We start from the raw sequence: 24078 nt of genomic DNA, 5'->3' as shown, positions 1-24078 counted from the left end.
CCCACCAGCTCCGCGCGCGCGCAATCGAAGGAAGTCGGCTCACGGCCGAGTGGGGGCAGGGGAGGGGCGCGCGCCTGGGCCCCGCAGAAAGCGATTTTATGCATCTGGATAGGCTGCGAACGCGGCTTCCCCGCCCACCCCGCGGTTCGCTGCGCTCGGATTGGCCAGTGTTGGCGCGAAGGTGCGCGAGTCGGCCCTCACGCAGGGGCAGCAGGAAACAATAGAGGCCGCGCGCGCCGAGCGAGCGCCCGTAGCCTCCCCGCCCCTCCCGCAACGCTCGACCCCGGGATCCCCCCGGCTTGCCTGCCCGCCATGGCCGACAAGGAAGGTGAGGGTGCTGGGGCTGCCCCAGGAGGGCGGGGGTGCCGGGCTGGCGCCGCGGCCTCGACAGGGCCTAGCAGTGAAGGCAAGCCCGACTCTTGAGTGTTGTCTCCACCATCGAAGGCGTGAGGAGAAATCGCCCCGCGGGTCGGGCTAACGGCGCGCCTGTTCCAGCGGCGCGGAGGCCTGTCGCCGCGGCGTGGAGCTGCCGGAGTGGCGGGGTGGGGGGGGTGGGGGGGGCGGCGGAGGCTGTTTGGTCCCTCCCCGCGCTCCCTGTCGGTCGGCCCGCTTCTCCCGGGAGTGCCTACGCCGTTCCCTATCCCAGAGGCCGGTGCTCGGGCCTCCTCGCCGGCTCCGTGGACCTAGCGCGTAGCGGAGCGTGCTCCCGAGCTCGACGCCGTCGCCCTAACGCCTAACGGAGTGACTGGCCCGAGAGTGGTTGCGGGCCCGCGACGGTAGGGAGGGGGGTCGGTACCTCCGCCTGGGGGAGATTGAGGCAATTCTCCATTTCAGAATCGAGCTGTGCCGGTAGCTTTGGAAGTGTTTCCTCCGTTTCCATTTGTGTTTGCTAACTTAATTTGTTTTTAACTTTTTAGCAGCCTTTGATGACGCAGTAGAAGAACGTGTGATCAACGAAGAGTACAAAATATGGAAAAAGAACACCCCTTTTCTTTACGATTTGGTGATGACCCATGCTCTGGAGTGGCCTAGCCTAACTGCACAGTGGCTTCCAGATGTAACCAGGTGACGTGAATCTTTTGAACGTTATTTTGTTGTGTCCTCCTCAGTGGAGATTTCTCACATTGATTTTTCCCTATTTTCCGCCAGTCTCTTGGAGAGGGCACGTGATCAAAGCCTATTGGTGACGTTTTTTTCTAGGCCAAAAAATAAATAAAATGTAAAAATAATTTTGCAACTTAGCTGATAAGGGAAAATTTGTTTTCTTTTCCTGATATGAAATGAATAGCCTGTTAGAACTATAGTTGGCCAAATAATGTAAAACGTGTCAGCTTTCCAAAAATGCCATGATGGGTCATTCTAGTACTTTCAGGAAAACGTTTGAATGTATAGGTAGTAGCTGGTTAATACAAAGATGTGTATGACATGGTACCTGCCTTCAAGGAGCACATGTCTAGTTGAAGAGGCTGGTGTAGACTAATAATTATAGATACATGTGCTAAGAGCAGTTTTACGGAGATACTTAGGATATTTAGAACTAACACCTGAGGATGGGATGGTTTTTATATAAGGGAATTATACATAGTGAAAGATTAATCACTTGTGTGTCTTACACGTGCGAAGCTTACCTCTAAGAGGATAAAATAATATTTCATTTAGCTCACATTTATTGAGGGTCTGGTAGGTGCCGCATATCAGGGTGTGCAAATTGAGATAAGTCACCTTCCCTACCTCAACTCCTTGTGTATATGGTGTGGTAGATTTCCCCTCCCCCAAACCTTATTTGTAGGGAATATGGCCCAAGATCCCCAGTGGATGCCTGAAGCCATGGATAGTTCTGAACTCTATGTGTTAATGTTTTCTCCTATACATGCATAACTGACAAAGTTTAAACAATGCAGGCACAATAAGAGACTAATGATAAAGCAGGATGATTATAATATACCATAACAAAAGCTGAGTGAATAATGTACCATAATAAAAGCTGGTCTCTTGCTGTCAAAATTTCTCACTGTACTCACCCTTCTTCTTGTGATGTTGAGAAGATAAAATGCACGTGTGATGAAATAAAGTGAGGTGAATGACATGGGCCTTGTGATGAAGTATTAGGCTACTACTGACCTGATGTTAAGTCAGAAGGAAGATCATCTGCTTCCGGATGGGACTGTAGTTGACCAAACTGAAGGGGGGGGGGGGGCTACTATATTACAGTGAAAAATAATTATCATGAGAGTGGCACAGATAAAATTATCAGAGGAAGGAAAAAATCACCTCAATTTAGGGTATCCTGAAAGTCTCCCAGGAGGAAATAACAATGCAAAGATGAAGGTGAATTTAAATAATACAAGGTTTTATAAAAACTAGTGTGCCTGTTGGAATAATGGGTTTTCTATTATAAAACTGTTTCACTATTCAGAATAGCATTTAAAAATTACATTGTGTATTAAATAACTCCATTTCTTCAAAATTCATGCCTTTAGAATTCAAGATATTTGCAGAATATGGTTAATTAGGCCATGTTTCAGCTCAACAAGTAATAAAATTTGATACAAATTTTACTAATGACTTAAGAACAAGGCTGCTATCTTCACAATGGCATTAAAAATGAGGAGATCTGGGGGCGCCTGGGTGGCGCAGTCGGTTAAGCCTCCGACTTCAGCCAGGTCACGATCTCGCGGTCCGTGAGTTCGAGCCCCGCGTCGGGCTCTGGGCTGATGGCTCAGAGCCTGGAGCCTGTTTCCGATTCTGTGTCTCCCTCTCTCTCTGCCCCTCCCCCTTTCATGCTCTGTCTCTCTCTGTCCCAAAAAAATAAATAAAAAACATTGAAAAAAAAAAAAAAAGTAACAAAAATGAGGAGATCTGTCCTAATGATGTTTAACAAACTTCTAAAAAAATACCTAGAAATTTAGAGTCAGAAGCTTTGTCATGACCAGGAATTCCCATGTTTAACTGATCATCAGAATTACTTGAGTTCAGGTTAAGTGGAGCCATTTCTGTCAGGAGTTCTCAATGGTAGTTCAAACCATTTAGGAGCTGGTGGCAGAGTAATTGATGAAAAATAGTTGAATGGTGATTCCACAATCATGAGCTGCATGCATCATATTGGAACAGTGGATCCCAAATACTGGCCACTGCATACCTACTAAATCATTCTGGAACCATATTTTTAAAAACCTTCCTATATAATGTAGTTAGTAGCTCAATTTAGAAAGCAATGAATTAGACTAAAGTTTATTTATTTTGAGTGGGGGAGGGGGGATAGAGAGTTGTGCCCGGTCAGTGCAGAGCCCGATGCAAGGGCTCAAACTCCCAAACCATGAGATGATGACCTGAGCTGAAGTCGTAAACTTAACTGACTGAGCCACCCAGGAGCCCCAAAGCTAATTTTTTTTTAATTTTTTTTTTTTTAACGTTTATTTATTTTTGAGACAAGGAGAGACAGAACATGAACAAGGGAGGGTCAGAGAGAGGGAGACACAGAATCTGAAGCAGGCTCCAGGCTCTGAGCTGTCAGCACAGAGCCCAATGCGGGGCTCAAACTCACGGACCGTGAGATCATGACCTGAGCTGAAGTCGACCGCTTAACCGACTGAGCCACCCAGGCGCCCCAAAGCTAATTTTTTTAAGACAAGGATTACTTAGAAGCAAGCATACCTATTGGCTTAGTGTTTAATATTTTGTGTCTGTTGGTCTTCTTCTTGTTTTCTTTTTTTTCTTGTGGGGATGGTGTTTATTCATCTTTTTAAAAAAAAATACTATTGTAGTTCTGTAGTATCTTTTTCCCCCACTTCCTGTGGTTCTTTGTTTAGCCGTCTAAATGTAGACATTCCCAGTTTTGTGTTGACAATTCTCTTTTCTTTCTTCTACTTTTTCTATGTAGCATATAGATGCCTATTGCCTCTGTGCAGAGGAATTTCTATTGGTTATCTCTAGACCCAATTTCTGAGTTCTTCCTGAATTTTCAGCAGCCTACTGGTGTCTTCTCTGAACTATCTTACTGGGTTCCCCAACATGACATTTTTCAAACTGAGTATATTCTTTCCATAGAGGTCCCAATCGGCTTTCTGCTATTGTTCCTATTTCTCTTTATCATACTTGACTTTGGTTTGACATTTCCTAGGTTTTTCTCTTTCTCCACTTGATGGTTCATTTATAAGCCTCAATGAATTATATTTGTATAATATCTCTTATCTAGACCAAAGGTTCTCAAACTTTAACATGCATTGTAATCAGCTGGAGGGATTGTAAAATAGATTGTGGTGCCCTGCATTCCAGGTTTCTGATTTAGTAGGTCTGGAGTGGATCTGAGAACTTAATTTGCCTTTCTGGATGAAGTTCCTAGATGCTGATGCTGGTGGTCCTGATACCACACTTGAAGAACCTCTACTTTACACTGTCAGATTAATCCTCCTGTGATAATTCAAATGGTGCTGTGTCCTTAGAAATTTTCCATGGTCCTTTGTTCCCTCTATAGTATAGAGTCTTGAATTCCTTAAGGTGGCACTCAGTACCCTAGAATCTGCTTTCTAGCCTTCTCTTTCCATTTTGCCATGTCCAAAGTCAGTTGGGATGTTGGTCCTAGTAGGTGTGAGTTCTTTTGTTTATTTTTAAAGTAATCTCTGCACCCAACGTGAGGTTTAAACTCAGGACCCCCAAGATCTAAAGCCATATGCTCTACCAACTGAGCCAGCCAGGTGCCCCTCTAGTAGTTGTGTGATCTTAGGCAAGTTGCCTAATTTTCCTAAACCTCAAGTTCATCTTCATCTTTTGATGCATGGTTTGTAAGTGTTTAACATGATATCTGGCATTTTGTAGACCTGCCCTTTGCTCAGTTCCCTTTCTTTGGAATACTGTCTTTCAAAACCCTTGTCTCTTCTAGGTTTTATCTCTCATTTTGATATCTGCTCAAATATCACCTCTTTCATGAATACTTCTTTAATTCCAGAAGCAATCTTATTTATTTATTTATGTATTTATTTAAATTTTTTTTAACGTTTATTTATTGGGAGACAGTCACAGAGCGAGAGTAAGGGAGGGGCAGAGAGAGGGAGACACAGAATCTGAAGCAGGCTCCAGGCTCTGAGCTATCAGCACAGAGCCCGACGCAGGGCTCGAACTCAACAAACTGTGAGATCATGACCTGAGCCTAAGTCAGTTGCTTAACCAACTGAGCCTCCCAGGCGCCCCTATTTATTTATTTTTAAATTCTTATATTCTTATGTACGTTTCATGTATTTATTGACTTGTATTTTAATTATTTGTATATGTGATTAATTGCCCCTGGTTTTTTAAGGGCATGAATCATGTCTTAATCATTTTTTGTACTTCGTAGTTTTTGGCACAATGTGTCACTGATTAGGCACTTAGTAAATATTTGAACAATTAGTTTATCTAATAATTATTTTCTTTCCTATATCTTTTAATGAAATTAATGAAGTAACCTGAAGTGTTAGTGTACGCAGCAATTACTTTGTTTACCTCCAGCCCATTGTGGAGGGTGAGAAATTAATTCACATTTTATTCTCTTAGATGTTTTACCCAAAGTAATTATAAATTTTTTGTCAAGTTAAGAAAATTAAGTGCTATGTAGTCCTATTAAGTGCTATGTAGTCTTCTCTATGGAAGATACATTAAAAGTCAGAAATGTGTAGGGGTGCCTGGGTGGCTCAGTCAGTTAAGTGTCCGACTTCAGCTCAGGTCATGATCTCACAATTCGTGAGTTCAAGCCCCGCGTAGGGCTCTGTGCTGACAGCTTGGAGCCTGGAGCCTACTTTGGATTCTGTGTCTTCCTCTCTCTCTGCCCCTCCTTTGCTCATGCTATCTCTCAAAAGTAAATAAACGTTAAAAAAAATTTTTTAGAAGTTAGAAATGTGGCTCATAATGACTTTGTCCTCTCAAAACCTGGTTTTAATAGTGCCTTTTTGCATGTATATGTATATCACTACTTCATTGTCTCTATCAGTGTTGCTAATTTGAATAGTGACCATATGTTGCTGTTAACAGACCAGAAGGGAAAGACTTCAGCATTCATCGACTTGTCCTGGGAACACACACGTCGGATGAACAAAACCACCTTGTGATAGCCAGTGTGCAGCTCCCTAACGATGATGCTCAGTTTGATGCTTCCCACTACGATAGTGAGAAAGGAGGTAGGACTCTTAAAAACAAAAGAAGGAATAATGTGTGGGTTATATTTTTTATATTTTTGAAGTATCATGAAACGAATGTTAAGTTTGATAAATTAACCTGTCAAGTTAGTAATAAGATTTTGAGCTTTGGAAAGCCTGGGTTTGCAGTACAGATATTAAGTCTCAGAAGAGCTACTTAACACATAACATGGTTCTGTGCCTTTTCTATAAACCTCTCTCTACAAAGGAGGTTTTTGTTGTTGTCGTTTTCCTTATGTTTATTTATTTGGGGGGGAGGTGATATGGAGAACATGCCAAGCAGGCTCCATGCTGCCAGCACAGCCCAACGCAGGGCTCGAACTCATGAACCGTGAGATCATGACCTGAGCCAAAATCAAGAGTCGGACACTTAACCAACTGAGCCACCCTGGTGCCCCTTTTTATTGTTTTTTAATTTAAGTAATCTCTACACCCAACGTGGGGCTCACACTCAAAACCCCGAGATTAAGAGTTGCATGCTCTATTGACTGAGCCAGCCAGGTGCCCCAAAAGTCTACCATTTCTGTTTTTGTGCATGCATTCTCAGCTTGGGAGATAATTGCCCCCAAGGGGATGAAAATTTGTTCTCAGAGAGTGGGATGTGTGAAAACCATCTTAATTCTTTAAATGTGTAAAGCACAGATGTGCATGGTGTACATAAATATACAGGATATCTATGGTATTAAAATTTCATCAAGAGTGTCAGAAAAGATGTTTTATAAAACATCTTGTTTCTTGGAGGAAAAAGACTAAGAAACACTGGCTTAAATTACGCTTTCTCAGATTGAAGTGGTAGAAATGACAACCATGGCACTTGATATGTATATAAAAATGAAATGAGGGGCGCCTGGGTGGCGCAGTCGGTTAAGCGTCCGATTTCAGCCAGGTCACGATCTCGCGGTCCGTGAGTTCGAGCCCCGCGTCAGGCTCTGGGCTGATGGCTCGGAGCCTGGAGCCTGTTTCCGATTCTGTGTCTCCCTCTCTCTCTGCCCCTCCCCTGTTCATGCTCTGTCTCTCTCTGTCCCAAAAATAAAAAAATAAAAAAAAAAAAAACGTTGAAAAAAAAAATTAAAAAAAAAAAAAATGAAATGAGCCATTTAATTGTATCCTATTTTTAGGAGATGACCTAAGGGTTTAACTAAATACTTTTTCCCTTTTAGTAGAGGTGGAAATGGGTGAGTTACCTTTGTTGTTACCCTTGAACGCAAGTTAGTACCAAGAGGTAAAAGATACACTCTTACTGAGATTTGCGATCTTTTTAAAAAAAAGGATGTTTAATGTTTCTTTCCTTAGATTTCTCCTGACTAGCAGAATCCATTTTTTTATCTAAGTTCTTTTGAGCTCCCTCCAGTTATTTGCCAGGATCGTTCTGTGCAGTTAATCTTTGGATTACTCCATATTTGCCTTAGGGTGATACAGAATGCAAAGTAGTAAGTTCTTAAGGTAATGATCTGCAAACATGATTTTGTGTCACTGACCCAAGTATATGTGATATGATTATTGGGAAGTTATTTTCTTGATAAGCATTAGTGTTGGGGGGGGGGGGGCACTGAACCTAAGAATCTGAAGATTTTTGGCTTGAGATCCTGTTATGCCTCTCACTAGCTGTGTGGTTTTGGATAAATCATTTAGCCTCTCTGAGCATTAATTTCCTTTTTATTAAATGAAGATAAATTGTGGGGCGCCTGGGTGGCTCAGTCGGTTAAGCGTGTGACTGGAGCTCAGGTCATGATCTCACGGTTCGGGAGTTCAAGCCCTGCATCAGGCTCTGTGCTGACAGCTCAGAGCCTGGAGGCTGCTTTGAATTCTGTATCTCCCTCTCTCTCTGACCCTCCCTCACTTGCGTGTGTTCTCTCTCTCTCTCTCTAAATAAACATGAAAAAATTTAATTAAAATCTTTAAAAAAAATGAAGATAAATTGTTTTGAAATAGGATTTTTGGTTTAGTGACAAAGCAATATTCTGATGGGTAATGTAATAAATTATTTTAAAAATCAAAGCAAATACTGAATGCCAGGGTTTTTCCTTGGTACTAGGGATACAGCATAGAATAGGCTTTTCTGGCCTGATGAACATCTTTTTGTGTAAGACATAGCTCCTTTTTTGTTTTGTTTTGTTTTGTTTAGACATAATTTCCTTTTGATGGTTGTATACTGTGTCATAATTAACTATCCCTTATTTGACATTTAGGTGGTTTCCAATTTTCGGACTTCAAAAACAGTACTTGTACCATATGTCCTTTATAGTTTTACTATAGAATAAGTTTTGTTTTTCTTTTTTAATTTTTTTTTTTTCGATGTTTATTCATTCTTGAGAGAGACAGCATGAGTGGGGCAGAAGCAGAGAAAGAGGGAGACACAGAATCCAAAGCAGGCTCCAGGCTCTGAGCTGTCAGCACAGAGCCCGACATGGGGCTCTAACTCACAGTGAGATCATGACCTGAGCCGAAGTCAGATGCTTAACCAACTGAGCCACCCAGGCGCCCCATTACAGGATAAATTTTCTAAGTGGAAGGCCAATCAGAGCAAAACTGCCCTCCAAAAAACATTCAATCCCACCAATAGCAATCGTACTTGTATGTTTCTCCATGCCCTCGGCAGCATTGGATTTACCTGTCCAACTTTTCTCTGATGTCCTTCAGATATTGTGTCATTCTTTGAAATGCCTTCATCATTCCAAGATTTTAAAATATTTAGCTGTTGTTTTCTGGTACTTATGTTTTAACCATTAAAACTATAATCTTCCTGGTATTTGTTTTGGTATTGGGTACAGGGTAGGAATCTAAGCATTTTTCTAAGTGGTTAGCAATTTTTTATCTTACTTTATTTATTTTTTAAATGTTTTTTTTTTTTTTTTTTAATGTTTGTTTATTTTGAGAGCCCATGCCTGAGCAGGGGAGGGACAGAGAGAGAGGGAGAAAGAGAATCCCAAGCAGACCCTGCACTGTCAGCTCGAAGCCCCATGAGGGGCTCAATCCTACTGTGAGATCAAGACCTGAGCCAAAATCAAGAGTTGGAAACTTATTAGCCAACTGAGCTACCCAGGCACCCCACCAATTTTTTAAAAACCATTTGCTGGCAAATTGTTTTCTTCACTGGTTTTAGAAGTGGCATTTTTTAACATATATACTCAAGTCTTTTTCTGGTAATTGAGTTTTTTGAACAGCATCAAGCCAATTTTTGCTTCATCCCCCTTAATTAATGTTTAATTATGGAGAAACAATTTAAAATACCAGTAATTGGGGCGCCTGGGTGGCGCAGTCGGTTAAGCGTCCGACTTCAGCCAGGTCACGATCTCGCGGTCCGTGAGTTCGAGCCCCGCGTCAGGCTCTGGGCTGATGGCTTGGAGCCTGGAGCCTGTTTCCGATTCTGTGTCTCCCTCTCTCTCTGCCCCTCCCCCGTTCATGCTCTGTCTCTCTCTGTCCCAAAAATAAATAAAAAACGTTGAAAAAAATAAAAATAAAAATAAATAAAATAAAATACCAGTAATTATATTTGTACCACTATATAAATCATCCTATTTAATCCTCACAAGGAAACTGATAGTCATAGATGTTTCGTAACTTGCCCTAAGGTTACATAGCTTATCTCCCATTTCTCCCTCTTCTCTTTACTTCCCTTCCCTCTCTCTCCCCCATCTTCAGATCACTGGATAGGCTTCTCTCCATATGGTCTTAACAATGATGGAAGTACATAATATCATAGTGTCTCTTGGGTGGTGGTGAAGTAGATAGCTTACTAGTCTCTCTCACTCTCAGATGAAATGTCCTGGACTCTCAGATTGAACTATTGTAATGAGTTACCATCCACTTGACCCCATTTGGTTTTGGGTAATTGGTGTCAGATAGCTTCAAAAGATCATTGAACTTCCAAAGTGAAAACTAAAAACTGACTTAGTCTTGTTTTGACGTTAAAATAATTTGTGTTTATATTAGGTTCAGCCTGGCTATAGTCACGTTTTAAGCCCTTATAAAATAGATTAGATGTAAAAAATTTTTATTAATACTTATTTTTGAGAGAGAGCAAGTGCACACAAGCAAGCAGAGGAAGGACAAAGAGAAGGAGACACAATCTGAAGCAGACACCACTCTGTCAGCGCAAAGCCCATTGTGGGGTTTAGGGCTTGGGGCTTGAACCTACTAACTGTAAGATCAAGTCACAACTGACTGAGCCGCCCAGGTGCCTCTAAAATTTACGTTTAAATGACTCTGTTACCAAGATCGTCCAATATCAAGTTTATTTCTAGCAACTTGTTTGGGGAATTTTTTTCTTAAGATATCTTTTAGTCTTTTGTCTGAATTATACATAATAAACTATTATTAAATCATGATGAGATAGTTAACGGATATTAGAGTTTACTCTTTATAGTGAAAAGGTTTTTATGGGCTGAAAGAGTGGCTTAGAGGTAGAAGTCAGTGCCGGTTACCTAGTTTGTTGGGGAAAATACTGGCTGGGAGGGACACGATAGTACCTTCTGGGAGGCTGGAAATTTCTGTATTTTGATCTGGGTGGTGGTTTTCCTAGTGTATACATTTGTAAAAATTTGTCAAACTAGGCACTTATACTACATTATAGCTCAAGTTTTTTTAATACCATTTTATATGGAGAGAAGCAAACAAAATAGAAATATAACTGGACTTTGATAGCCATTTAATTATTGTACATTGATACCTCAATCTTTCCTATTTCAGTTTTGGCCTTTCATATACCAGCTTTAACTTGAGAACCCCTAATTATTTTTTAAATTGATAAGTCATCATCTTCACAAAAACTCAGTTGTGAATCCTCTAAGCTGACTTATTACTGTACTTTATCCACAGTTAGAGTTCCTCTGTTTAGTATGTATCCCACACCAAAATACCCCACATTCTGTAGTTAATACCCTTGCTCTGCAGGCTCTGTGCCAGCTGTTGTTCTTCCCTTGTTATTGGTATCTGTTTTCTGGTAGTTCTGCTTTTTTGTCATAGTCATCTGTAGTTACATTTTATCTCTGTGTGTTTGGACTGAAAGTTCCTTGCAATCACATCCTATCATGCCTTCTTTTTTTACATCATAGATGCTCATGGTCTAGAGTTCTGGGGGAAAATTCATGTAACATGTTTTTTTTTTCTCTTTTAGTGTCTATTTTGAGCTTTTATTTTTAGATTTTTAGCCTGTATGAAACATTTGCATTTCAACGTCTAAAAGTTAACTTGGAAGTTGAAAGTTATCTAATCTGCCAGCCATATTACCCATCTATATCCTTGCTTTTTAAAAAGATTTTGGTCCTGGGGTGCCTGGGTGGTTCAGTTGGTTAACTGTCTAACTCTTGGTTTCAGCTCAGGCCGTGATCACTGTTCATGAGATCAAGCCCCATGTTGGGCTCAACACTGGCAGCACAGAGCCTTTTGGGGATTTTCCCTCTCCCTGCCACCCTCCCAAATAAACTTAAAAAAATTTTTTTTTTGTCCTTAAAAGTGTAACACTTAGTAACAGTACTCTTGACAGCATTTTCATTTACGAGTTAATTTCACAGCTTTGCTTTATGAATAAAGTATTTGAGGCTCAGTGAAATTGAAGGTCTTCCCCCAAATCACTAAGCTAAGTGGCAGTTAGGCCAACATCCGACTCTTACTTAGATATCTTATTCTGCCTTTTGTAATTCTTTGAGTGATAGTTAACTACCTTTGTTTGTTTGTATGTTGCTTTGCCAAGATTTACATAATCACAAATTATATTGTTATACATTTTATGGTGACACTTGGGAGAACTAAGTGCATACAGTAGTCAAATGTGAATAAGAAATGTTTTTATCTATTCTTTGCCTGGTTTATTTCAGCTAAGGATCATGGTTGGCATATGTAAGTGGGGGTTAGGAAAACGAAACTACCTCTTGGGCTCTGTGTTTTGTCACTGGACTAAAAGAAATGGTATAGGGAAAAGATAATGGTGTGATGGTATTTCAGAAAGGACATTCCAAACTAGGTCTTCAAATAAATGGTATAGGAAGAACTCTTTAGTACCTGGCATACTGTGTACTCTAATATTCATTAAAATAGTAACTTAGGTTCTGTTTATTCAGCACTTTCGGTATTTTAAGTGAGATTTAAAAATTGATTATTGACGGGTGTTTGGGTGGTTCATTCGGTTAAGCGTCTAACTTCAGCACAGGTCATGATCTCACAGTTTGTGGGTTTGATCCCCATGTCGGGCTGTGTGCTGAGAGCCTGGAGCCTCCTTCGGATTCTGTCTCCCTGTCTCTCTCTGCCCCTCCCCTGCTTGCACACTGTCTCTTTTTGCCTCTCAAAAATAATAAATAAAGGTTAAAAAAATTTTTTAATTGCTTGAGAATCTGCTTTTTGATTTGTTTATTATTTTTGAGAGAGGGAGAGGGAGAACTCCAGCAGGGGAGGGACAGAGAGAGGGAGACAATCTGAAGCAGGCTCTGCGCTGACAGCAGTGAGTGAGATCATGACCTGACTTGAAGTTGAATGCTTAACAAACTGAGCCACCAAAGCACCCCAAGAACCTACTTTTGAAGTGGAATTGGTATAGTGTTCCTACTTTTAGATAGCATATATATTTATTAATTATACAACTCTCCAGAGTTGGTGTAGTTATGGCTGAAAGAATACTAGACTGGGAATCAAAAAATGGGGATTCACATTAGGTTCTGCCAAAGTCATGTCACTAGGAACACATTAATGGAGGTACTCCAAATTTCTGTTTTTCTTTGTAAAAATTCTGAGGATATTAACTGTTCCCTACTGTGTAGTATTGCAATAAGAATCAATAAAAGGTGTGAAAACACTTTATACTGCTGACAAATGTCTAGATTACTTCTCTTACATCAGTTTGCTGATAAAAAGCAAACTTGGCCTGTGTCATCATTTGAGTGACATAGGGTATCTCTTGCTTTGTCCTCATTTGCAATTTCTTATTTACAGAATTTGGAGGTTTTGGCTCAGTTAGTGGAAAAATTGAAATAGAGATCAAGATCAACCATGAAGGAGAAGTAAACAGGGCACGCTATATGCCCCAGAACCCTTGCATCATTGCAACAAAGACTCCATCCAGCGATGTTCTTGTTTTTGACTATACCAAACATCCTTCCAAACCAGGTACCTGCCCTCTTTAGTTCAAATACAGATAATGAGTCGCTGTGGGAATACATTGCTCCACTCAATTGGAATTTAATTGCTTGTTATTCTTTGTATAATTTATACTGGTGATTTATACTGGTATGTGTGGTATTCTTCATTCTGCTTACCCAGGTGGGGAAAAAAGTGCTTTTTTACACAGAATAGAGTGATGCTTATTTTAATTTTAAGCATTCTGTCTTTGATCATAATGGGTCTGTATCGCTGTAGATATGAAGAGCCTTCAAACTCTTGATCAAAATTCCATTATGTTTAGTAGACCCAAGGAGGAAGTGAGCTCTGGATAGTCTTGATATGTCTGTTACTTTGCAGACCCTTCTGGTGAGTGCAACCCCGACCTGCGTCTCCGTGGACATCAGAAGGAAGGCTATGGGCTTTCTTGGAACCCAAATCTCAGTGGGCACTTACTTAGTGCTTCAGATGACCATGTGCGTATCCTTCCCATTTTGAAGCAAATCTGGGCTAGTTATCAGTTGGTTTCTTTTCTGGGGTGTGTGGGAAAGTGAGAATCTTCCATTTATATAATAGTTAATTTTACATTTAAGACCATCTGCCTCTGGGACATCAGTGCTGTTCCAAAGGAAGGAAAAGTTGTGGATGCGAAGACCATCTTTACAGGGCATACAGCAGTAGTAGAAGACGTTTCCTGGCATCTGCTCCATGAGTCTCTGTTTGGGTCAGTTGCTGATGATCAGAAACTTATGATGTGAGTAGAATCGTGTTTTAATTTTTTCTTTGTTATCTAAGTTTTATATTGTTACCTATTTTAAGCTTTTTTCCTGTTTTTTCTTTTTTATCAAAGCTGGGATACTCGTTCAAACAATACTTCCAAACCAAGCCACTCAGTTGATGCTCACACTGCTGAAGTGAACTGCCTATCTTTCAATCCTTACAGTGAGTTCATTCTTGCCACAGGATCAGCTGACAAGGTCAGTTTGTTTTATTTTAAGAAAAAACAGAGGGTGAATTTCTCTGGCTTCCTTTGAATGCATAGAGATCTTTTAGTTACGGAATTTCTTCTCATTAAAAAAAAATTTATTGTTCTTGCTTTCCTTTTTGTATGTAGACCGTTGCTTTGTGGGATCTGAGAAATCTGAAACTTAAGTTGCATTCCTTTGAATCACATAAGGATGAAATATTCCAAGTAAGAGAAACTAACATGCTTTTTTTTTTTTTTTTTCTTTAAGGAAAACCTGGATGTGTGAGTAAGCACACTTGTGGCTTATCCCATTACTATAAATAATAAAAACCTTCTACATGTCTATGCTAATCTCTGTAGGAATTGGGATTGTTATTTCTATACTTCCTCAAACTGGTCATTGGCCACTTATATTCTTGAGGTATTAAGAAAATTAGTGCCTGGGGACGCCTGGGTGGCTCAGTCGTTTAGGTGTCCGACTTTGGCTCAGATCATGATCTCCCAGTTAGTGAGTTCAAGCCCCGCGTCAGGCTGCACGCCTGTTTGGGATTCTCCATCTCCTTCCCTGTCTGCCCTTCCCTCCCTCCCTCTTTCTCTCTCTCAAAATAAATAAACTTAAAAAATTAAACCAAAAAAAAAAAAAAGAAGGAAAATTAGGGTCTGATTTTATTCTTGTCTCTGACGCTTGTCTCTTACCTTATTTCCAGAACTTACCATGTCTGTTGATTTTGTAGTTGAAGCCTAAAGTGCTAGCTCCCATGTTTCCTGCCTCATGAGTTTAAGCTCCTTTCTTAATCTGGAAAAACTGACTCAGTCAAGAAATGTTGCACTATGTTCAAAGCTTATTGCTGGAAAACTGAGGAATATGTTCTAGTCTTTGCTGTCAAAGAGCTTACAATTCTGTAGCAAGGAAAGGCCCATTTAGAGTCACCATAATAAAAGATGGTCAGGTGTTAAGAACCTAAAAGTGGTCAAATTTAATTTTGGTTGTGTGAAAGTGGCCTCTGAACTAGTCTCTAGGTGAGCCATTTTCCCATGCACTTAGTCTCACTTAACCTTATTTTCTACTCTCAGCCTCTCCAGTGAACATTTTGTCTTTACTCTGTCTCTTTGTCCTTGCCTGTAATGGTATTCTTGCCAGGAGTATGTCTAAATTCCTCCCTAAGGATTGGTCACTAATGCACTCTTATCCGTACCGTGAACCTAGGACTTTCTTATCAAACAGTGTAACAATATGTGATTTTGTTGTGTGTGTAGTAGCTTACTTTAATAAAGTCATTATTGTAAGTCATTTTTTATCAGTTTTATAGTGCTGAATTCATAGTAAGTATTTGAGAAAATAGATATTGTGTGTATGTGTTTTGCATTTTGGTTCTAAGGTCAGAATTGGATTACATTCAGCCAGAAGCCAGAATTAGTAAGAATAGATAAGATCAGATCCTCAAAAATATAAGATGAGCACTTGGCTGGCTCAGTTGGTGGAGCATGCAACTCTTGATCTGGGGGTCGTGTGTGCAAGCCCCACTTTGGGTGTGGAGCCTACTTTAAAGTTTAAAAATCTTTAAAATACATACATGTAAAGTGAGAAAGAACAAAAGCTGACTTCCTAGGTTTAGTGATAGATTATTTCCATATAAGAAACAATATTATCTAGCTGTCAAGTTTTATAACATCTAAAATACGTTGATTTCTTCTTTTATTTACAAAATGTTTTAATTGTTAAATATAATTTAGGTATTTTCACCTCAATTTTTAATTTTTTTTTTAATGTTTATTTGTTTTTTGAGAGAGAGAGACAGAACGTGAGTGGGGGAGGAACAGAGAGAGAAGGAGACACAGAATCGGAAGCAGGCTCCAGGCTCTGAGCTGTCAGCACAGAGCCCGACGTGGGGCTCGAACTCATGAACCGTGAGATCACAACCTGAGCTGAAGTCGAATGCTTACTGACTGAGCCACCTAGGTGCCCCTCTCCCTGAATTTTCTAAACGCTTTTCTGTTTCCTTCATTCTTACTATAGGTTCAGTGGTCGCCTCACAATGAGACTATTTTGGCTTCCAGTGGTACTGATCGCAGACTGAACGTCTGGGATTTAAGGTAAATCTTGTGTTAGTTACTTTTTGTGGAGTTAACTTTATTTATACTTTCCCAAATTAGTTACTCAGGATAAATGTTTTAACTTATAAAAATTTTCTTGTGTTAGTAAAATTGGAGAGGAACAATCCCCAGAAGATGCAGAAGATGGGCCACCAGAATTGTTGGTATGTTACGCACACTGAGTAGTATTGAAATAGTCTGTATTTATTGTCCTCTATCTGTTCCTCATATCTTTGTTTTTCTCCCTCTTGCAGTTTATTCATGGTGGTCACACTGCCAAGATATCTGATTTCTCCTGGAATCCCAATGAACCTTGGGTGATTTGTTCTGTATCAGAAGATAATATCATGCAGGTTTGGCAAATGGTAAGTGTTAATCATTTATTTGGGGGAGGTTAGGTAAATGAGGTGTAGTGTCACTTCATATTTATAGACTTTAATGAATACCACTGGCCTCTCTGGTCAGTTTATTCCTGAGTATGACTTTAGCACTTAGCTGTACATTATCATTTTCAAGTGTCTGCTTGTTACCTTTATCTCCTTGTCCCAGTGGTGTTTCAAACTCAAAGAAACCAAACTTCTCTCCCCCTTTACCTTACTCCCCTTTCCTCCTGATTTTCCTGTTTCCTATATGGCTCTAGTGTCTTCTCCAGGTCTTCCAACTTGAAAACTCAAGAGTTTTCTATTATCACTAGACTTCTAAGTCTAGTTCACTTACCAGGTTTAACATTGTCTGTCTGCAGGGTCATATCTATACTCCTCTTACAGAATACACACTTACATACCTACTTTCCTGTTTCTACTACACACCCTAGTTTTTGTCAGATTCTTACTACTACTTTCTAGACTATAATAACCTCCTTGCTGTTGGCTTGCCTTCTGCTTTCCCCTCTTTGCTGGCAGTTGAATCTTTGAGAATGGCATTCCTTTGAAGTGGCTTATGAACATGCCCAGCACATGCCTACCACAGTGGCACAGCATCAAATACTATCATTTCTCCATGAAATTTTAGTAGATGCTGAAAACATCCCTGCCCTTTATACCCCAGCTGGAGGTGATTGAGGTCAATTCTTTGAATTTTCAGAGAGCTTGGAATTTAATAAAAGATAACTATGATGTCTAATATATAGCAGAGTTAGAAACACTTGCCTTCTGGAGATGGATGGTGGTTGATAGTTAGACATAAGGTGAATGGGCTTAATGCCTCTGAACCGTACACTTAATAATGATTCACATGGGGGTGTCTGGGTGACTCAGTCGGTCGAGTGTCTCACTTCAGCTCAGGTCATGATCTCCTGGTTAGGTGAGTTCAAGCCCCGCATCAGGCTCACTGCTATCAGTGCAGAGCCCACTTTGGATCTGCTGTGTCCCTTGCCCCTTCCCCACTCACACTGTCTCAAAAATGAAATGCTTTTAAAAAGTGGTTAAGATGGTAAATTTAAGATATTTTTCATAAGTTTTTTTGGAGAGAGAGAGCATGTGTGCAAGTGGGGGAGGGGCTGAGAGGGGGAGAATGAGAATCCCAAGCGGGCTCTGTGGTGTCAGCCCTGATCCTGACACTCAGTCCCACAAACTGGGATCGTGACCTGAGTCAGAATTAAGAATCAGATATTTAACTGCCTTAGCCATCCAGGCACCCCAAGATGGTAAATTTTATGTGTTTACCACAGATTTTTTTAAATGTTTATTTTAGTTTTAAAATAGCGTGAGTGGGGGAGGGGCAGAGGGAGAGGGAGACACAGAATTCAAAGCAGGCTCCAGGCTGTCAGCTGTTCGCATAGAGCTGGACACAGGGCTTGAACTCACAAACCATGAGATCATGACCTGAGCGGAAGTCCAATGTTTTAACTGACTGAGCCACCCAGCTCAGGTGCTCCTGAGATTAACATATTGTGTGGTGTATCTGTACTTTGGAATATTATGTATCAAAAAGAAATGTGCTTTGTTTTTATAAGATACCCATGACATTTTAAGTAGGAAAAGGGCAGATTGTAGAACAATAGCATGCTGTAATCCCTCATGTTAAAATTATTGTAGCTAGTGTTTAATTAGGGGTGCCTGGGTGTGCCTACACGCGTGCACTCTCAAAGATAAACATTTTTTAAAAATTATGTGTAACTATTTAGAAGGCTATTTGTCAAAATGTGGTTGGTATATTTAGGGAGTATTTTTATTTCTTCTTTATTCCTTTTAGTAATAATTCTGTGTTAATATGTGTAAACAGAAAATCTGGCTCACCTTTTTCCTTGTATTGTACCCACATAAAATTAATATAAAAATTAAAGACGGAAAAGTGAAATAGTCTGCCTTGGATAGCCTGTAAATTAAAAATATTTTAGTTGTTCCCATGGGATTGTTGTAGTAGATTGAACTACATTATCTTCAGGCAGGCCAGGTATTTCCTTTACTTGTTTTTTTTAGAATTGTGGTAAAAGAAAAGGAGAATTATAAAATAAATATTTGGTCTTTGTCCAGGTTCCTAGCACAGAGGTCCTAAAACCTTTGGGACTGTCAGAGTGGTAGAAGTCTCTATTCCTATTTATAAAGAGCCCCTTTTGGCCACGCCTGAGTTTAGGCTAAGGAGGTAACTTAGGGCCACTGGATAGCCTTAGGATAGGTCTGGACTCCCAAAAGACTGAACAGTTGATTGGAAAACTTTTCAGTCCCTCCCACCCACAAGCAGAGGGGATTGCGCTCTGTAAAGACTCTTGAAAAGCCTCTATAAAACTTCTCAATGCAATGAGCTTCCAAGTTGTTAAATAGATCGATGCTGCCTAGGGAAGGCATGGACGCTCTGTGCTCCCTTTTCACCGTGCCCTGGGCATCACTGCCATTTGACTATTCCTGAGTTTTAAGTTGTAAACTGCTGATACTAAATAAAAGTTTTCATGATTTTATGAGTCATTCCAGCAAATTATCAAATCTAAGATGGCAGGGGGTGGGAGGGCAGCCTGTGGAAACCCCCAAGTTTTATAGGCAAGTTGGACAGAAGTACATGGTTAGTCGGGGCACTCGGCTTGACACTGGCCTCTGAAGTGAGGATTATAGTCTTGTGGGACCAGGCCCTTAAACCTATGGAGTCTGACACTACTTCTAGGTGTAGTTAGTGTCAGGATTGAATTGAATTGTTAGATACCTTTGGGTGAAAAAGACAGTTACACATTCGTTGTCAGAAAACATTACAAAATCGTATACATTCCTGTTGCAGTCAGATCACAGGCTTTTTAAAGATAAGACTGTCCCATCCTCTGCAGCACCTAGCCTAGTGATTTGTGCACAGTAGATGCTAAGTAAGAACAGTTAACTTTCCCCAAATAAAAGTATTTTCTGTATTTATGATTATGCCTTTGGCTGCAAGTTTTTCATCAAATGATAGAAGTAGAGTTTATTTTATGCTAGAGCAGTTTTTTCTTTTTACTTTTTTTTTTTTTTTTTTTTTTTTTTTTTTTTTTTTTGAGAGAGAGCAAGCACATGCACAAGCAGGGGAGGGGCATAGAGAAAGAGGGAGACAGGATCTGAAGCAGGCTCCATGCTGACAGCAGAGCACCCGATGTGGGGCTCGAACCCATGACCTGCAAGATCATGACCTGAACCGGTTGGACGCCCAACTAACTGAGCCACGCAGGCGCCCCTAGAGCAATTTTCTTTTAAAAATATTCATAAATTGAGATTTGAAACCCATGGTTGCAGGGGGGGGGGGGGGGGTCTCTTAATGAATGCTTATTTATTTTTTACTGTAATCACAGAATTATGCAACCGTCACCACAGTAATTTACCCCTCAGAAAAACTGCATACCCATTAGCCATCACTCCCTATTTTTCTCCAGTCCACCCAGCAGTAGGCAATCCCCAGTCCACTTTACGGATTTGCCTGTTCTGGACACTTAATATAAACTAAATAATACAATATGTGACTACCTTTTTTTTATTGCCACATAACCATTTTTTTTTTTAATTTTTTTTTTTTTTTTTAACGTTTATTTATTTTTGAGACAGAGAGAGACAGAGCATGAACAGGGGAAGGTCAGAGAGAGAGGGAGACACAGAATCCGAAACAGGCTCCAGGCTCTGAGCTGTCAGCACAGAGCCCGACGCAGGGCTTGAACTCACAGACCGCGAGATCACGACCTGAGCCGAAGTTGGCCGCTTAACCAACTGAGCCACCCAGGCGCCCCACCACATACCATTTTTATTTATTCATCATTTGATGGGCATTTGTGGTGTTTTTACTTTTTTTAATTTTGTAAATTTTTTTTTAATGTTTTATATTTTTTTTGAGAGAGAGCGCAAGCAGGGGAGGGACAGAGAGAGGGAGACACAGAATCTGAAGCAGGCTCCAGGCTCTGAGCTGTCAGCACAGAGCCTGATGCGGGGCTTGAACCCACAAACTGTGAGATCATGACCTGAGCCGAAGTCTGACGCTCAACCAACTGAGCCACCCAGGCGCCCCTGTCGTTTTTACTTTTTGACTCTTGTGACTAACGTCCAATAAAAGGACTCCTGAAGGTTGAGTGTGAAGACAAACAGTAACCATACTTCAGTTTTGTGGGAATGTCCTAATCTACTTGGCCTGTGGGCCAGCTGCCTGTTTTTATTGGAACATAGCCATACCCATTCATTTTCAGATGGTCAATGGTTGCTTTCATGCAGCAACTGCAGAGCTGAATAGTTGCTACAGAGACTCTGGTTCAGTCTGTCTCTCTGGCCTGATCTGTTTTTGAAACTTTAACTTCAAGAAATATCTTTCATGTTTACTAAATGCCCTTTCTCTGTTTCTTGTTTTTGGGCAGGCAGAGAACATTTATAATGATGAAGACCCTGAAGGAAGCGTGGATCCGGAAGGACAAGGGTCCTAGATATGTCTGCACTTCTTGTGATTTTAGACTCCCCTGTTTTTCCTCTCAACCCTGAGATTGATTTAACACTGGTTTTGAGACACAGACTTTGTTTGGCTATCCCTCTATGATAGGTACCATCAACAATGTTACTAGCCCAAACAGAGGGTGTTTTCTAAATATTAACTAGGGGACTTGATTCAGTAAAACCACAGACTTCTATTTAAATTTTCTTCAGGAATTTTCTAGTAACAAAGGTCTAAAGTAGCCACTTTAGAAAGGGGAATATTGTGTGTGGTTATTTTTCTTCTTAGGCTGTATCCCCAAGTTTTTCAGACTCCTTTAAGTTAAGGCTAAAGTGAGGAAGGAATAGAGCCAAGTGAGGTAGGTGTCTGAGCCATGGAGTATAAATACCACACGATGTCATTTTTATTTAGGAAATGGGGGAGATTCAAGTCCTATAAATTCCTCTTCTGAAATCTTCACACCTGACTTTCCAGGATGCACATTTTCCTATGTAGACCAGTCTCCCCTGTTTCTTCAGTTAAGTCAAACCTATGTGTTCCTCTTTCCCCATATATTTTTGCTTGTTAGTGTATTTCTTGAGCTGTTTTCATATTTCTTTCCTTTCTGTGAAATGGTTTTTTTAAAAAACTTGGGACCACCAAGTTGTAAAGATGTATGTTTTTACCTGACAGTTATACCACAGGTAGACTGTCCAGTTGAGTTGAGAAGAGTGAATTGATAGCTTGTATTTGTTTTTAAAATTAAATTAATCCTGGATAAGAGTTGCTTTTTTTTTTTTTTTTTTTTTTTTTTTTTTTAAGGAGTTAGTCCTTGACCACTAGTTTGGTACCATCTCTATTTTGGGTGACCTGTTTCACCAGCAGGCCTGTTACTCTCCATGACTAACTGTGTAAGTGCTTATAATGGAATAAATTGCTTTTCTACGTAACCCCATGCTGATGGGTTTTATTTAGTACATAACATTCATCAAACACCAGTCTGGCTTCTCGAAGGGTTGTTCAGAGGACAGTAATTGTCTCTGGTCTTTGACTATCAAGAGCAGAATTAAATATAATAGACCCAGAGCTAGAGAAAAGAGGTTCACTCCTTCCCAGGGAAAGTGCAAGACATAAAACGCTGAACCCGAGAGGCACAGGATTAGTCTTTGATAAAATCACATCTTTTTGAAGTCTCTCTAGAGAACTACATGGACTTGCAAGACTGTCAAAGGCAATGTGGCAGAGAGCATTTAAGGCAAATTTTAAATTTGGAAAAGGTGTTTGAACCTTTTCCCATAGAGAGGTTGAATCTCCCCAGTATATTTTTCACTGGGGTCTGTACTTAGAGGTTAGAAATAATAGGCTCTTGAAAGCCTTTATCACCAAGTACCATAACCAGATAAAATGCCTGGTTCTTTGCCAGGCACTCAATTGAACTGAGTAGATCACTCTGACCCAGAATCATTTTCATGAGACACAGTCTTTGGGAAAATCTGAGTATTCTTAACCTTTAGGTTCAAATCTGGATTGGTTCCTTTTTTTCCAAGTCAGTAGTTCTTTTAGAGTATAGCGAAAATTATCTTCACACAATTAGGAGTAAACTGTATGAGTCTGCACAGACTTAAACTTTGTAAAAGGATTCATTTTAAAGTCTAACACTCATGGCACAAAAGAATTCAAATTGTAAACCCATATAATGAAAATCGGCTGCCTTTTTGACCCTACCTGTGCTCCAAAAAAGGTTTTTGTTTTGGGTCAACACAAGGCAAGATACATTCTTCACAACACTAAAGTGTGTCCATACATCCATCCTTTACTCTGCACGTGGGGGTTGCTGCTGGAGAACAGAAGGCTTCTTTTTCCGTTGCTAAGTGCATTTAGCTTGGTACCAGCAGCCTATGAAATAGACTCCACCTAAGCCTTGACTGATGGTGTTCTGCCTCCAGCCAGCCTTAGAATCTTTCTAAACAGGTCAGCCAGTATTTGTAACTTTCCCAGGGTGAATTGCTTGCCAAGTCCCTGGCACTCCCTTCTCTGGAAAAAAAGTATGTCCAGAGGGTACTTAGTGATCCTTTGCTAAGAAGTTTTGTGTTGCTGTTTCTGGATTGCAGATTTGGCCATATGTTTCTAAACAGCCCCTGTAAAGTTGAGAAAAGAAAAAATAAGTTTATATTTTGTGCAACTTGAAATAATACAGCATAAAGTTCATCACAACTTCCGAAGTTTACTTAGTGCGGGCTAAGTTGGGGAGAGATTGCTAGAGTGTGATTTACATATGATTAGGAATGCATTTCCCTCCAAATGCCTATTAGGATGCCTCTTACCTGCAAGACTGAATGAATGGTAACCTATGTGGTGGTGATGGGACGGACTAGCCAGGTTAACCTTGCATGGGTGTTAACAATGACTGAAATTCTCGTTTCTTAAGATGAGTCCTTGCCCTTTCCTTCCCTATTGTACTTTTAATCTGATCCACACAAAGGTGTTTAACATACTAATTTCCTCAATTACAAGGTTCTCTAATCTCCCAAACAATAAGCGTAATCAGTTACTCCTAGGTAAAACATGGTAAAAGAAAATGCTAGTAAGTTACGAAAAGTATTGGTTATAACTGTTATTTGTGAGTTTGTATCTAAGACACAAGACTAGCTAGAAAGTAAGAATTAAATTTATGGGCATCTGTCTAGTATACAACTTAACATAGACCTTTTTTATCCTTAATGTCTTTATCCAAGAGAATCTAGGATTTTATCAGGAATATAAGAACATATTAGTATATAAAGAAATCAATGGATAGGCATGTTGCTTGTTTCACATATTAAGCAATAATCGTGGGGCACCTAGGTGACTCAGTCGGTTAAGCATACGACTCTTGATTTGGCTCAGGTCATGATCTAACAGTGAGTTTGAGCCCCGTGTCCA

The 24078-nt window shown here is 40.2% G+C and overlaps 2 protein-coding genes across 4 annotated transcripts in view; one reads left to right on the top strand and one right to left on the bottom strand.

Moving 5' to 3' along the window:
- The first annotated feature begins 165 nt into the window (after positions 1 to 165).
- RBBP4 (RB binding protein 4, chromatin remodeling factor) lies at positions 166 to 22106 on the top strand. 2 transcript variants are annotated; one of them, XM_019429814.2, is made up of 12 exons: positions 166 to 328; positions 918 to 1065; positions 6004 to 6149; positions 13092 to 13265; positions 13617 to 13732; positions 13850 to 14010; positions 14107 to 14233; positions 14371 to 14448; positions 16241 to 16317; positions 16424 to 16481; positions 16572 to 16682; positions 21107 to 22106. In XM_019429814.2, exons 1-12 carry the CDS (start codon positions 313 to 315, stop codon positions 21170 to 21172), a joined length of 1278 nt encoding a protein of 425 aa, XP_019285359.1. In that variant the 5' UTR covers positions 166 to 312; the 3' UTR covers positions 21173 to 22106. The 2 variants fall into 2 exon arrangements, with proteins under 2 accessions (XP_019285359.1, XP_053753999.1); XM_053898024.1 differs by lacking the exon at positions 166 to 328 and adding an exon at positions 758 to 776.
- The window catches only part of SYNC (syncoilin, intermediate filament protein), a 16918-nt gene continuing 14396 nt past the window's right edge, over positions 21557 to 24078 (bottom strand). For both annotated transcript variants that reach the window (XM_019429813.2, XM_019429812.2), the window contains one exon: positions 21557 to 23294. In XM_019429813.2, the coding sequence (XP_019285358.2) occupies positions 23219 to 23294 (76 nt within the window). In that variant the 3' untranslated portion in view covers positions 21557 to 23218. The remainder of the gene's footprint in view (positions 23295 to 24078) is intronic.

Source organism: Panthera pardus, unplaced genomic scaffold, assembly GCF_024362965.1.
Source record: "Panthera pardus isolate Hobbes unplaced genomic scaffold, ASM2436296v1 HiC_scaffold_11, whole genome shotgun sequence".
NCBI classification, from domain to species: domain Eukaryota; kingdom Metazoa; phylum Chordata; class Mammalia; order Carnivora; family Felidae; genus Panthera; species Panthera pardus.
This window is presented reverse-complemented; position numbering and strand designations above follow the sequence as displayed.